The sequence below is a fragment of the Haematobia irritans genome, chromosome 5, assembly GCF_050003625.1.
Source record: "Haematobia irritans isolate KBUSLIRL chromosome 5, ASM5000362v1, whole genome shotgun sequence".
NCBI classification, from domain to species: domain Eukaryota; kingdom Metazoa; phylum Arthropoda; class Insecta; order Diptera; family Muscidae; genus Haematobia; species Haematobia irritans.
In genome coordinates, this window is record NC_134401.1 from 124552294 (window position 1) to 124569139 (window position 16846).

At 32.2% G+C, this 16846-nt stretch overlaps 2 protein-coding genes across 2 annotated transcripts in view; one reads left to right on the plus strand and one right to left on the minus strand.

The window, feature by feature from the left end:
• The window catches only part of LOC142240036 (putative sodium-coupled neutral amino acid transporter 11), a 143394-nt gene that overhangs the window by 40026 nt on the left and 86522 nt on the right, over positions 1-16846 (minus strand). The window lies entirely within an intron of this gene.
• LOC142238401 (phenoloxidase 2-like) lies at positions 201-5964 on the plus strand. The gene is made up of 4 exons (XM_075310041.1): positions 201-1262; positions 1324-1945; positions 5320-5555; positions 5617-5964. Exons 1-4 carry the CDS (start codon positions 276-278, stop codon positions 5830-5832), a joined length of 2061 nt encoding a protein of 686 aa, XP_075166156.1. The 5' UTR covers positions 201-275; the 3' UTR covers positions 5833-5964.

The window sequence follows — 16846 nt, forward strand, 5'->3', positions numbered from 1 at the left end:
AAGAACTGCATGACGATAGTTCAGTCATATATTTTGCACCCGGAACTTCTTCCGCAAATGACATTGTAACTTACACCTAATCTGTGTAATAATGAAATGCAATTTTTCAAACCGAAAAGCCACAAATAAATGATAACGAATTGCAACTATAACCGGAAATATCCATGGCTATGGACTATAAATACCATGTGAATTTACCTAAAGTCATCACAGTGCAACATAGAAATTCTGTGAATTTTTTACATTCGAATATAATAGTAAAATCCGACTTCATAATGTCGAATAAATCGGACAATCTTCTTTTGCTTTTCGATAATCCTACAGAGCCAGTGTTTATGGAAAAAGGACGAACTCCCACCGTCTTCGATGTACCTGATAAATACCTAACTGATCGTTATAGACCGATAAGCAATGAAGTTCAATCTCGCTTCAGTGGTAATGCGGAGAAACGTATACCCGTACGCGATATAGCTTTGCCCGATTTACGTATACCCATGTCCTTGCCTCGAGATGAACAATTTTCGTTGTTTATTCCACGCCATCGTAAAATTGCCGGACGCTTAATTGATATTTTTATGGGTATGCGTACCATTGACGATCTAACAAGTGTGGCAGCCTATGCTCGGGATCGTGTTAATCCTTTCCTATTTAACTATGCCCTATCGGTGGCTTTACTACATCGCAGCGATACCAAAGGTGTAGATTTACCCTCGTTTGTTCAAATTTTCCCCGAGAAATATGTGGACTCTAAAGTATTCCGGCAACTGCGTGAGGAGGCTACTGTTGTTTCCGAAGGTTCACGTATGCCAATTATTGTTCCACGAGACTATACGGCCTCAGATTTGGATCCCGAACATCGTTTGTGGTATTTCCGTGAAGATGTCGGCATTAATCTGCATCACTGGCATTGGCATTTGGTTTATCCCTTTGAGGCTAGTGATAGAGCCATTGTGGATAAAGATCGTCGTGGTGAATTGTTTTACTATATGCATGGTCAACTAATGGCTCGTTACAATATGGAAAGGTTTTGTAATAGTTTGCCCAGGACCAAACGTTACAATAACTATCGTGAACCTATTGCTGAAGGCTACTTCCCCAAAATGGATTCCCTGGTGGCCAGTAGATCGTGGCCTCCTCGTTTTGACAATACAAAACTGAGTGACTTGACACGTGAAACGGATCAAGTAATTGGTGATCTAAATGATTTGGAGAGATGGCGTGATAAGATATTGGAAGCTATACAAATGGGTTTTGTTGTGGATGTAAGTAGACAATAAATGGAATATAAAGGTAAGGTTTTGATTATTTTTTCAACCTCCACAGAGTAGTGGCAATCGTATCCCATTAAACGAAACCGAAGGTATTGATATATTGGGCGATATAATCGAATCGGCCTCAACATCGGTGAATCGTGGTCTCTATGGCGATTGGCATAATATGGGTCATGTATTTCTCGCCTATTGCCATGATCCGGATCATCGTCACTTGGAGTCGTTTGGTGTTATGGGTGATACGGCTACAGCTATGCGTGATCCCATCTTCTATAGATGGCATGCTCATGTCAATGATATTTTCCAAGAGCATAAGAGACGTTTGCCACCCTATACGGTGCAGCAATTGCAATATGATGGCATTAAAGTGGAAGGCCTACAGGTGTCTAGTGATGGTGGTAGACCAAACGTTTTGACCACTTTCTGGCAGCAATCCGATTTAAATTTATCGCGTGGCATGGATTTTGTACCAAGAGGAAATGTTTTTGCTCGTTTCACCCATTTGCAGCACACCCCCTTTACCTATACCATTAATGTTCGTAATGATAGTGGAGCTCAGAGATTTGGAACGGTGCGAATTTTCTTGGGACCCTACAATGATGAGCGTGGTCAACCAATGTTATTGCGCGATCAACGTTTGATGATGGTGGAATTGGATAAATTTGTGGCCTCATGTAAGTCGTATTAAAGGAATATGTAACATATTTCGAAAATGTTAATCGATCTGGGTTGTCACTCGTGTCAAAATAAATCTATGTATAAATTTTTGAAGAAAAATTTTCCACAATGTACCAAATCTAATTGATCAAATTTTTGTGGTTAGTATGTAAAAAAAACTTATTTTTCTTCAAATGAATGAATCATCCCTCCTCTGGTCAAAATTTTATTTCTATAGAAAATTTGATCAACGTTTTATTTCTATGGAAAATTTTGTCAAAATTTTATGCCTGTAGAAAATTTTCCTCAAAATTTTATTTCTATATAAAATTTTGTAAAAATTTTAATTCTGGAACAATTTCCCTCAACATTTTAGAAAAAATTAGAAAATTTAGTAATTTTTTTTTCAATAGAAAATTTAGTCAAAATTTTATTTATTTAGAAATTTTCTTCAAAAATTTATTTCTATAGAAAATTTTGTCAAAACTTTATGTCTGTAGAAAATTTGGTCAAAATTTTATTTCTGTAGAAAATTTTGTCAAAATTGTGTTTCTGTAGAAAATGTTGTCAAAATTTTATTTCTATAGAAAATTTTGTCAAAATTTTATTTCTATAGAGAATTTTGTCAAAATTTTATTTTATATAGAAAATTTTATCAAAATTTTATTTCTATAGAAAATTTTTTCAAATTTTTATTTTATATAGAAAATTTTATCAAAATTTTATTTCTATAGAAATTTTTTTCAAATTTTTATTTTATATAGAAAATTTTATCAAAATTTTATTTCTACAAAAAATTTTTTCAAATTTTTATTTCTATAGAAAATTTTGTCAAAGTTTTATTTCTATAGAAAATTTTGTCAAAATTTTATTTCTGTAGAAAATTTTGTAAAACTTTTATTTCAATAGAAAATTTTATCAAAATTTTATTTCTATAGAAAATTTTGTCAAAATTTTATTTCTATAGAAAATTTTGTCAAAATTTTATTTCTGTAGAAAATTTTGTCAAAATTTTATTTCTATAGAAAATTTTGTCAAAATTTTATTTTATATAGAAAGTTTTGTCAAAAGTTTATTTCTATAGAAAATTTTGTCAAAATTTTATTTCTATAGAACATTTTGTCAAATTTTTATTTCTATAGAAAATTTTGTCAAAATTTTATTTCTATAGAAAATTTTGTCAAAATTTTATTTCTATAGAAAATTTTGTCAAAACTTTATTTCTATAGAAAATTTTGTCAAAATTTTATTTCTATAGAAAATTTTGTCAAAAATTTATTTCTATAGAAAATTTTGTCAAAATTTTATTTCTATAGAAAATTTTGTCAAAATTTTATTTCTATAGAAGATTTTGTCAAAATTTTATTTTATATTAATTTTGTATAGAAAGTTTTTTCAAATTTTTATTTCTATAGAAAATTTTGTCAAAATTTTATTTCTGTAGAAAATTTTGTAAAACTTTTATTTCAATAGAAAATTTTGTCAATATTTTATTTCTTTGGAAAGTTTTGTCAAAATTTTATTTCTATAGAAAATTTTGTCAAAATTTTATTTCTTTGGAAAACTTTGTCAAAATTTTATTTCTATAGAAAATTTTGTCAAAATTTTATTTTATATAGAAAGTTTTGTCAAAAGTTTATTTCTATAGAAAATTTTGCCAAAATTTTATTTCTATAGCAAATTTTGTCAAAATTTTATTTTATATAGAAAAATGTGTCAGAATTTTATTTCTTTGGAAAATTTTGTCAAAATTTTATTTCTATAGAAAATTTTGTCAAAATTTTATTTCTATATAAAATTTTGTCAAAATTTTATTTTATATAGAAAATTTTGTCAAAATTTTATTTCTATAGAAAATTTTGTCAAAATTTTATTTTATATAGAAAGTTTTATCAAAATTTTATTTCTTTAGAAAATGTTCTCAAAATTTTATTTCTATAGAAAATTTTGTCAAAATTTTATTTCTGTAGAAAATTTTGTAAAACTTTTATTTCAATAGAAGATTTTGTCAACATTTTATTTCTTTGGAAAGTTTTGTCAAAATTTTATTTTTATAGAAAATTTTGTCAAAATTTTATTTCTATAGAAAATTTTGTCAAAATTTTATTTTATATAGAAAGTTTCGTCAAAAGTTTGTTTCTATAGAAAATTTTGCCAAAATTTTATTTCTATAGAAAATTTTGTCAAAATTTTATTTCTATAGAAAATTTTGTCAAAATTTTATTTTATATAGAAAAATTTGTCAAAATTTTATTTCTTTGGAAAATTTTGTCAAAATTTTATTTCTATAGAAAAGTTTGTCAAAATTTTATTTCTATAGCAAATTTTGTCAAAATTTTATTTTATATAGAAAATTTTGTCAAAATTTTATTTCTATAGAAAATTTTGTCAAAATTTTATTTTATATAGAAAATTTTATCAAAATGTTATTTCTTTAGAAAATGTTCTCAAAATTTTATTTCTATAGTAAATTTTGTCAAAATTTTATTTCTGTAGAATTTTTTTTTTAAACTTTTATTTCAATAGAAAATTTTTACAACATTTTATTTCTATAGAAAATTTTGTCAAAATTGTATTTCTTTGGAAAATTTTGTCAAAATTTTATTTCTATAGAAAATTTTGTCAAAATTTTATTTCTATAGAAAATTTTGTCAAAATTTTATTTCTATAGAAAATTTTGTCAAAATTTTATTTCTATAGAAAATTTTGTCAAAATTTTATTTCTATAGAAAATTTTGTCAAAATTTTATTTTATATAGAAATTTTTTTCAAAATTTTATTTCTATAGAAAATTTTGTAAAAATTTTATTTCTATACAAAATTTTGTCAAAATTTTATTTCTCTAGATTTTTTTTATAGAAAATTTGTTGAAAATTTTATATGTATAGAGAATTTAAGTACATCTGAAAATTTTATATGTATAGAAAATTTAAGTACCTCTTAGATGGAATTCCACCAATCATGCAAATATTTACGGTCCAGTTTATTTCTAATATTTTTCAAACCTTACGAATTATTTCTTGCGATTCAGTTTAAATTGAACATATTTGTCATTGATGTTTTTTTACCAATTTTTTTAAACATTTAGACCGTGTGAATATGTATGTATGTAAAATTATCCCCGTTTCACAATAATTGAGTAATGGCAGGGGAGTATGCTTCTCATCACATATCATAAGCAATCTAATGTACCGCCTCAAAGTATGCAAAGATTTCAAAGCTAATTTTGTTCAGCTGGGACTCCACTATTCATTTCAAAGAGAGCCATTCTCACCTTAACCGCATTGTTTTTGGGGTCATTATAAATTTGAAAATATATTTCAAATAAATACTACATTTCTACATTTCTACTACATTCTCACTGTATTAATAAATAATTTTCGATTTTCAGTTAATCCTGGCCAAAATACTATACGACGACGATCGGTTGAATCTAGCGTAACCATACCATTCGAAAGAACCTTCCGTGATTTGGATGACAGACCCGCAGCAAATACACCCGAAGAATTGGAATATTTCTTCTGTGGTTGTGGTTGGCCACAACATATGCTTATACCTAAGGGTCTACCGGGTGAAGGTTTTCGTTGTCAATTATTTGTTATGGTTTCCAATTATGAAGATGATCGGGTAAGAGACTTAAATTATTTAGAAAAATAATGTTCTTTTTATATTCTTTTATATGCAATAGGTGGATCAAGATCTGGTTGGTAAGTGCAGTGATGCTGCATCCTATTGTGGTGTTCGTGATCGTAAATATCCTGATCGTCGTGCTATGGGCTTCCCATTTGATCGTTTACCTCGCCAAGGCGCTGATCAACTGATGAATTTCCTTACACCAAATATGGCCATTGTAGATGTTTCCATTCGTCATGATGCAAATCGTGTAGTATTGAGGCAAAAATAACATTATGGAAAAAGCAATGACTATTGGATTTGATGAGACTTTCGATTTTATAATAAATGGCAAATATTGAAGTAATTGGATTTTGAAATAACAACAAATGCAATAAAATAAAAAAATACAACTTCACTTTTATTTAAATATTTTTTTAATTAATGGCAAAGGCCAAGTTATTTGCATATAATTATCATTCCGACACAAATGACCCAAAAATGGTACAAAATATAATATTGGTATGTTATTGAGAGGTACATGAGCCTTATGAAAATCGATCCCAAAATAAAAACAGGACTCATTTTCACTTTTTATTTAAAAGAGAAGTAACAAGCTAGGTAACACTGCATTTTGTCGGCACCAAAAGCCATCGTTTTACTCTGATTCAAATTTTGCAAAAGGAGTACAATTAGTAATATAGACAAGTGTGCCAAATTTGGTGGACATCGGTTCAGATTTAGATATAGTTACCATATAAATTTTTCGCCCAAGTAAGACTCATATGACCACCGGTGATAAAATTTTCACTCCGAGCATAGGTGGCAGAATAAACCTTCTAGCTATGCATACCGACTTATGTTTAGAAGATTGTTTTAAGAAATATTGCTGAATGGTATACCACTCCAAAAATTTCTATCAAAAATCCCCAAAACCTTTAAAGGGGGGCATATGTTATGTAAAAAAGCGTTATTTTTTGTAATTTGTATACTTCTCAGTTTTTTACCAGTAGGATGATGAAATCTTTTACAGTTAAGATATCGGCTTAGAAATTGGCATTAGCATTTTTCGAAAAAAAATTGAGATCTCAAAAAAATTTGGGTTTTTAAGATTCGACCGGGTCGAATCTTAAATACCCACCACCATGAATCAAATATTAGGGTTTTAGGGGGGTTTGAAGACAGATATTTTCCCAAGCCGATCAGTTCAATCAGTACGCTTACCGAAGATATATGTAAAGATTCTGGATTTATAAGAACCATTTTTTGTTCGAGTTTTAGAGGAATCATAAACATCTCTTGTAAGTGTCCAAGAAAATGATGAAATAACGCCTTGATTTAAAATCTAAAATCTGTAGATTTTTACGCTATTTATTCAAATGATTACGAGAAGTAAAATCTGTAAAAAATTTTACATTCAGTTTCATACAATTCTCATGATCAATGCACTTTCTGTACCCTCAAGATCTGAAATCCGTCTATGTGGAGGCCTTACCAAATTGATCGATAAAAACTAAATCATATGCACTTTTTTGTGGGTCTAAAATGCCAGTATATTTTCAATTTGTGGCAAATCGGATAAATACCACAATTTCTGGAAACCCTAGGAGTTAAATCGGAAGATCGGTCTAATCGGGGGCTATGCCAAAAACATGGAGGGATACACACAATATTCAGCACATCTAATTGTAGTTCTTGAATCTAGGCCCTAAAATCAGAGGACCGGTTTATAAGGGGACTATATCCTAGAATACCTCTAGATTTTCAATTTCAGGCAAATTAGATCAAAACTACAGATTCTAGAAGCCCAAGAAGTAAAATCGGGAGATCTGTCTATATGGGGGCTACATCAAAACATGGTCCGATAATCACCATTTTCGGCACACCTCTTTATGGTCCTAGAATACCTCCAGGTATCCAATTTCAGGCAAATTGGATAAAAACTACGGATTCTAGAAGCCCAAGAACTAAAATCGGGAGATCGGTCTATATGGGGGCTACATCAAAACATGGTCCGATAATCACCATTTTCAGAACACCTCTTTACTTCTTGGCTTCCAATTTCAGGCAAATTGGATAAAAACTACGGCTTCTAGATGCCCAAGAAGAAAAATCGGGAGATCGGTCTATATGGGGGCTATATCAAAACATGGACCGATATTCACCACTTTTGATACACCTCTTTACGGACCCAGAATATTTCTTGGTTTCCAATTTCACTTAAATTGAATAAAAACTACAGATTCTAGAAGCCCCAGAAGTAAAATCAGGAGATTGGTCTATATGGGGGCTACATCAAAACATGGTCCGATAATCACCATTTTCGGCACACCTCTTTATGGTCCTAGAATACCTCCAGATATCCAATTTCAGGCAAATTGGATAAAAACTACAGTTTCTATAAACCCAAGAAAACAAATCGGCGATCGCTTTATATGGGAGCTATATCAAAACGTGGACCGATATAGCCCATCTTCGAACTTGGTATAGACCAATTATTGTGTGATTGGGATCTATTTATCTGAGGGCTATATATAACTATAGACCGATATGGACCTAGTTAGGCATGGTTGTTAACGGCCATATACTAGCACAATGTACCAAATTTCAACTGACTCGTATGAAATTTGCTCCTCCAAGTGGCTCCAAAACCAAATCTCGGGATCGGTTTATATGGGGCCTATATATGATTATGGACTGATATGGACCACTTTTGGCATGGTTGTTAAATATCATGTACTAAATTCACGTACCAAATTTCAACCGAATCGGATGAATTTTGCTCTTCCAAGGGGCTCCGGAGGTCAAATCTGTGGATCGGTTTATATGGGGGCTATATATAATTATGGACCGATTTCGACCAATTTTAGCATGGTTGTTAAAGACCATATACTTACACCATGTACCAAATTTCAGCCGGATCGGATGAAATTTGTTTCTCTTAGAGGCCCGAAAGCCAAATCGGGGGATCGGTTTATATGGGGGCTATATATAATTATGGACCGATGTGGACCAATTTTGCATGGTTGTTAGAGACCATATACTAACACTAGGTACCAAATTTCAGCCAGATCGGATGAAATTTGCTTCTCTTAGAGGGTCTAAAAGCCAAATGGGTGGGTCCGTTTATATGGGGGCTATACGTAAAAGTGGACCGATATGGCCCATTGGCAACACCATCCGACCTACTTCAATAACAATTACTTGTGCCAAGTCTCAAGTCGATAGCTTGTTTCGTTCGGAAGTTAGCGTGATTTCAACAGACGGACGGACGGACGGACGGACATGCTCAGATCGACTCAGAATTTCACCACGACCCAGAATATATATACTTTATGGGGTCTTAGAGCAATATTTCGATGTGTTACAAACGGAATGACAAAGTTAATATACCCCCATCCTATGGTGGAGGGTATAAAAAACCATTAATTTCGCATAGCAAAAAAAAATTGTTTACCAAAAATAAATGACAATTATTGATTCAAATACTCGTGCTAAATAGTACAAGTATTTAATATTTTATATTGTATCCTTTAGCGTTTTTTACAGCGTGGATTCTCTGTAACATTGAGTCGGCTAGGGTTTTCGACAAATCTACGGGAATTCAGCTCCATATGTTATATCAATAACAGTGAGCGTGTGAGATAGAGCGTCTTTTGTGAAGCAACTTTTGTTATTGTGAAAAAAATGGAAAAAAAGGAATTTCGTGTTTTGATAAAATACTATTTTCTGAAGGGAAAAATACGGTGGAATAAAAACTTGGCTTGATAATGAGTTTCCGGACTCTGTCCCAGGGAAATCAACAATAATTGATCGGTATGCAAGCGTGGTGAAATGACCATGGAGGACGGTGAACGCAGTGGACGCCCGAAAGAGGTGGTTACCGACGAAATTATCAAAAAATCCACCAAATGAATTTGAATGACCGTAAAATGAAGTTGATCGAGATAGCAGAGGCCTTAAAGATATCAAATGAACGTGTTGGTCATATCATTCATCAATATTTGGAAATGCGGAAGCTCTGTGAAAAATGGGTGCCGCGCGAGCTCACATTTGACCACAAACAACAACGTGTTGATGATTCTGAGCGGTGTTTGCAGCTGTTACCCCAGCAAAAAAATTTGGAAGTTCTTCCAAAGGCACAACTTTAAAAGCCCTTCCAGAATATGCACTCTCAATGATGTTCTTTATTTTAACTACCCAGGAAGTTCTTTTAATTAAATTTTTTATAACTTGGTTTTATCATACTTGTAATGGGTAATTTTAATTTTTTTTTTTTTTGTTTCAAATAGGTTAAAAACAGAGTAAGAATTCATCAAATGTTACACCTCATTTAAATTTTGTCGAAAAAAAAATCTAAATCCAATCTGAAAAAATTGTGAATTTTTGAAAATATTTCAGGTCAGACGTTTCCGACAAGCGTTAGAATCCATTAAAAATTATAAAAAATTATAAAAATTATTTATTTGAGAAAACATTACTTAATATTTTAATTTACATCCACAACATTGAATTCGGATCACACCTAAAGAAGTGATGCAAAGTCAATGCAACGGCTGTTAAAATGGAGGACTTCCGTCCTATTACAAGCCCATGTTAAATTCATCGGTTCTGCGTCAATTTTGCACCACTTCCGGATCCAAAAAGAACAATTTCATAACTTTTTTGGCGACGCTTTTTTTGCTGGGTCATAATACACCCGAGTTTTTCCGTTCACTGTACACCTGAGTCCAATCGACAGTCGGCTGAGTGGACAGCGACCGGTGAACCGTCTCCGAAGCGTGGAAAGACTCAAAAGTCCACTGGCAAAGTAATGGCCTCTGTTTTTTGGGATGCGCATGGAATAATTTTTATCGATTATCTTGAGAAGGGAAAAACCATCAACAGTGACTATTATATGGCGTTATTGCAGCGTTTGAAGGTCGAAATCGCGGCAAAATAGCCCCATATGAAGAAGAAACAAGTAAGGAAAGTCTAAAGTCGGGAGGGGCCGACTATATTATACCCTGCACCACTTTGTAGATCTAAATGTTCGATACCATATCACATCCGTCAAATGTGTTGGGGGCTATATATAAAGGTTTGTCCCAAATACATACATTTAAATATCACTCGATCTGGAAGAATTTGATAGACTTCTACAAAATCTATAGACTCAAAATTTAAGTCGGCTAATGCACTAGGGTGGAACACAATGTTAGTAAAAAAATATGGGAAACGTTTAAATTTGAAGCAATTTTAAGGAAACTTCGAAAAAGTTTATTTATGTTTTATCGCTCGATATATATGTATTAGAAGTTTAGGAAAATTAGTGTAATTTTTACAACTTTTCGACTAAGCAGTGGCGATTTTACAAGGAAAATGTTGGTATTTTGACCATTTTTGTCGAAATCAGAAAAACATATATATGGGAGCTATATCTAAATCTGAACCGATTTCAACCAAATTTGGCACGCATAGCAACAATGCTAATTCTACTTTCTGTGCAAAATTCCAACCAAATCGGAGTTAAAAATTGGCCTCTGTGGTCATATGAGTGTAAATCGGGCGAAAGCTATATATGGGAGATATATCTAAATCTGAACCGATTTCAACCAAATTTGACACGCATAGCTACAATGCTAATTCTACTACCTGTGCAAAATTTCAATCAAATTGGGGTAAAACTCTGGCTTCTGAGACCGTATTAGTCCATATCGGGCGAAAGATATATATGGGAGCTATATATAAATCTGAACCGATTTCAATAAAATTTGGCACACTTGACTATAGTACTAATTGTTCTTCTTGTGCAAAATTTTAAGCAAAATGCTAATTCTACTACCTGTGCAAAATTTCAATCAAATTGGGGTAAAACTCTGGCTTCTGAGACCGTATTAGTCCATATCGGGCGAAAGATATATATGGGAGCTATATATAAATCTGAACCGATTTCAATAAAATTTGGCACACTTGACTATAGTACTAATTGTTCTTCTTGTGCAAAATTTTAAGCAAATTAGGGTAAAACTCTGGCTTCTGGGGCCATATAAGTCCATATCGGGCGAAATATATATATGGGAGCTATATCTAAATCTGAACCGATTTCTTTCAAAATCAATAGGAATCTATTCTGAGCCAAAAAACACACTTGTGCCAAATTTGAAGTCGATTGGACTAAAACTGCGACCTAGACTTTGATTACAAAAATGTGTTCACGGACAGACGGACATCGCTATATCGACTCAAGAGCCCACCCTTTTTTTTTGGCATTTTTGCCAAAGACACCATGTGTCTATCTCGTCTCCTTCTGGGTGTTGCAAACATATGCACTAACTTATAATACCCTGTTCCACAGTGTGGAGTGTGGGTATAAAAAGTGTTGTTCCACCAAGACAACGCACCGTGCCACAAGTCATTGAGAACGATAGCAAAAATTCATGAATTGGGCTTCTAATTGCTTCCCCACCCATCGTATTCTCCAGATCTGGCCCCCACCGACTTTTTCTTGTTCTTAGGTTAGGTTAGGTTATGTGGCAGCCCGATGTATCAGGCCCACTTAGACTATTCAGTCCATTGTGATACCACAGTGGTGAACTTCTGTCTTATCACTGAGTGCTGCCCGATTCCATGTTAAGCTCAATGACAAGGGACCTCCTTTTTATAGCCGAGTCCGAACGGCGTTCCACATTGCAGTGAAACCACTTAGAGAAGCTTTAAAACCCTCAGAAATGTCACCAGTATTACTGAGGAGGGATAATCCAACGCTGAAAAACTGTTTGGTGTTCGGTCGAAGCAGGAATCGAACCCACGACCTTGTGTATGCAAGGCGGGCATAGTAACCATTGCACCACGGTGGCTCCCTTGTTCTTAGACCTCAATAGGATGCTCGCAGGGAAAAAATTTGGCTGCAATGAAGAGGTGATCGCCGAAACTGAGGCCTATTTTGAGGCAAAAGCGAAGGAGTACTAACAAAATGGTATAAAAAATTGGAAGGTCGTTATAATCGTTGTATCGCTCTTGAAGGGAACTATGTTGAATAATAAAAACGAATTTGTTTTTCTTTGTTAGACCGGGGACTTATCAGCCAACCTGTTATTCTAGATTGTACAGGCATTGCTCTATCTGATTACCACGTGTTCCGAGTAGAGGTGTGCATGTGATACCAAATTGTCGTGACTCACGGCGTGAGTGTGCGTGAACGTGATTAACCAATTAAATGTCGTGTGTGAGCGTGAGTCACGAAAATAATATCTTCGTAAGTGTGCGTGAGTAACGAATTTCGAAAAAACACGCTCACGAAAATAATCCCGCTTAGGAACATAAAATGTTTACGAGTTGAATTTATTTAGTGACATCCTAGGTGGTAAGAGTTTTATAATGCTCTCGATTTTAACCATACTCATGTTTTCAGTCATGTTCTACATGGACTGTTTTTCATATGTTTGGGTGTAAATTTGCAACTCAAATTTGTTAACACAATATTTTTAAGTGCAAGCATATAATGTTCATAAACTAGCATAAAATGTTTGGGACATATATGTTAATATGTTAGAACATATTATTTTTGGGACATAAAATGATTGTAAATATAATATGCTTGAATTCGAACATATATTAATTTAGAAATAGCCTATAAAAATATATGTGTTTAGAAAGAGAGACCTAGAGAGTATGCTGCAAGTAAAATAATGGAAGTAACCAATTGGCGCCTTAAAAATATATATACACAAAGAAAATTTCATTAAATTTTTTTCCTAAAAGTGTATGCCTGAGGTGAAATATAATATGTTTTAACAATACAAACAATATTTTGTTTGCAATAATCCTGAAAATATATATGCTTGATGCAAAATATGTTACAGAAGCGATTTTTTTAGGGTGTATAGGTAAATTACTCATAAAATTATTTTTCGTTAGTCACAACATCAGGGCTGTGGAGCCGGAGTCGGAGTCTTGGAGACGGAGTCTGAAGATTTTGCTGGAGTCGGAGTCGTAAAAATTTTGCTCGACTCCGATTCCGGCTAAACCAAATTTTTTAAAACACTTCACACTTTTGTAACTAAGCAAGTTTTTACGCAAATTAGTTTCCATTGTGTTATTCATTCGATCAATGTACAGCATGATTGTAAATGAAAATCAACTTCCAATTACGGCTATCTTTTTATGTTTCCTAGAATGTTAGACTAGCAGATGGGCTGGATCGATCCATTTTAATGCCCATATCAATTTATTTAAAATATTTCGAACAATCGAAATTATTTTTTTTAATTTTATTTTAAGGCCATATACATAGGTGGAATATTGACAGAAAAAATTTTCAAAGTTGTTTTTATAGAAAATTTTGTCAAAATGTTATTTCTATAAAAAGTTTTGTCAAAATTTTATTTCTATAGCAAATTTTGTCAAAATTTTATTTCTATAAAAATTTATTCAAAATTTTATTACTATAGAAATATTTTTTTCTACAGAAAATTTAGTCAAAATTTTATTTCTATAGAAAATTGAGTCAAAATGTTGTTTCTATAGAATATTTTGCAAAATTTTATTTCTATTGATAATTTTATTTCTATAAAAATTTAAGTCAAAATTTTATTTCTATAGAAAAGTTTGCCAAAATTTTGTAGTAATAGATTTTTTTATTAGAAAATTTGGTCAACATTTTGTAGTAATAGATTTTTTTAATAGAAAATTTGGTCAAAATTATATTTCTAAAAAAAATTCTGTCAAATTTTATTTCCATAGAAAATTTAGTAAAATTTTTTTTCTGTAGAATATTTTGCAGAATTTTATTTACTACACAAAAATATGTTTAAAATTGTAGTTTTATTCATAATTTTTTCAAAATTTTATTTCTATAAGAAAAAATTGTCAAATTTTAATTCTATAGCAAATTTTCTCAAAATTTTTTTCTTACTGATATTCACTGATACTCACTGCTATAAAAAATGTATTCAAAATGTTATTACTATAGAAATATTTTTTTCTATATAAAATTTAGTCAAAATTTTATTTCTATAGAAAATTTAGTCAAAATTTTGTTTCTATAGAAAATTTTGCAAAATTTTGTTTGCTACACAATTGTTTTAAATTGTATTTCTATTGATAATTTTTTCAAACTTTTATTTCTATAAAAAAAAAATTTGCCAAATTTTATTTCTATAAACATTTTATACAAAATTTTATTTCTACATATTTGCTCAAAATTTGATTTCTTTAGAAAATTTTGCCAAAATTTTATTTCTATAGAAAATTTAGTCAAAATTTTGTTTCTGTAGAAAATTTTGCAAAATTTTATTTCTATATAAAATTTTGCAATATTTTTCCAAAATTTTATGCTCACTGATACTCACTGCTAAGTCGAAAACTTGTAGAAATGACTAAAATTTTCAAATTTTTCAATGAATGAATCATAAATGCATTTTTGCGAAATTGTCTAAACAATTACAAATATTTCCCAAATATTGCCCGAGATTTTGTAAAAGTCTGATTTGAGATTTTATCAAAATGTCGATCTAAATACAAAGTTGTGCAGAGTATATTATAATCGGCCCGCCCGAATTTAGACCTTCCTTGCATTTTTATTATACCCACCACCATAGAATGGTGACGGGGGTATAATAAGTTTGTCATTCCGTTTGTAACGCATTGAAATATCGATTTCCGACTATATAAAGTATATATATTCTTGATCAGGGAGAAATTCTAAGACGATATAACGATGTCCGTCTGTCCGTCTGTCTGTCTGTCTGTCTGTCTGTCTGTTGTAATCACGCTACAGTCTTCAATAATGAAGCAATCGCGATGAAATTTTGCACAAACTCGTCTTTTGTCTGCAGGCAGGTCAAGTTCGAAGATGGGCTATATCGGTCCAGGTTTTGATATAGTCCCCATATAAACCGACCTCCCGATTTGGGGTCTTGGGCTTATAGAAATCGTAGTTTTTATCCAATTTGCTTGAAATTAGAAATGTAGAGGTATTTTATGACCATAAAGGGGTGTGCCAAAAATGGTGAGTATCGGTCCATGTTTTGGTATAGCCCCCATATAGACCGATCTCCCGATTTTACTTCTTGGGCTTATAGAAACCGCAGTTTTTATTCAATTTACCTGAAATTGGAAATCTAGAGGTATTGTAAGACCACAAATACGTGTGCCAAAAATTGTGAGTATCGGACAATATTTTGGTATAGCCCCCATATAGACCGATCTCCCGATTTTACTTCTTGGGCTTATAGAAACCGCAGTTTTTATTCAATTTACCTGAAATTGGAAATCTAGAAGTATTGTAGGACCACAAATACGTATGCCAAAAATTGTGAGTATCGGTCCATGTTTTGGTATGGTCCCCATATAAAAGGACCTCCCGATTTGGGGTCTTGGGCTTATAGAAACCGTAGTTTTCATCCAATTTGTCTGAAATTGGAAATCTAGTGGTATTTTAGGATCATAAAGAGGTGTGCCGAAAATGGTAAGTATCGGTCCATATTTGGTATATCCCCCATATAGACCGATTTCCCGATTTTAATTCTTGGGCTTCTAGAATCCGAAGTTTTTATCCTATTTGCCTGAAATTGGAAATCTAGTGGTATTTTAGGACCATAAAGAAGTGTGCCGAAAATGGTGAGTATCGGTCCATATTTTGGTATAGCCCCCATATAGACCGATCTCCCGATTTTACTTCTTGGGCTTATAGAAACCGCAGTTTTTATTCAATTTACCTGAAATTGGAAATCTAGAGGTATTGTAGGACCACAAATACGTGTGCCAAAAATTGTGAGTATCGGTCCATGTTTTGGTGTGGTCCCTATATAAAACGACCTCCCGATTTGGGGTCTTGGGCTTATAGAATCCGTAGTTTAAATACAATTTGTCTGAAATTGGAAATTTATAGGTATTTGAGGACCATAAATGAGTGTGCCAAAAATGGTGAGTATCGGTCCATGTTTTGGTATAGCCCCCATATAGACCGATATCCCGATTTTACTTCTTGGGTTTCTAGAATCCGTAGTTTTTATGCGATTTGCCTGAAATTGTAAATATTATTTTAGGCTCCCAAAAACGTGTATCGGATTAAGTTTTTATCGGTCCTTTTGGTAATGCCTCCATATAGACCGACTTCATTTCATGAGGGTATAGAAGGCGCACTGATCATGAAAATTGCTTGAAACTCAATGTAAAATTTTCAGATTTCAGATACTTCTCGGGTGAAAATCAAAGCAAGACGTTATTTTATAATTTTCTTGCACACTTACAAGAGATGTTAATGATTCCTCTAAAACTCAAACAAAAATGGTTCTTATAAATCCAGAATCTGATATAGTCAT

Excerpts from the sequence above, each read along its gene's own strand:
- LOC142238401 (XM_075310041.1), top strand. The coding sequence starts at position 276 with ATGTCGAATAAATCGGACAATCTTCTTTTGCTTTTCGATAATCCTACA. Across the intron at positions 1,263-1,323 it reads AAATGGGTTTTGTTGTGGAT|AGTAGTGGCAATCGTATCCC; the intron begins GTAAGTAGACAA and ends CAACCTCCACAG. Across the intron at positions 5,556-5,616 it reads CCAATTATGAAGATGATCGG|GTGGATCAAGATCTGGTTGG; the intron begins GTAAGAGACTTA and ends TATATGCAATAG.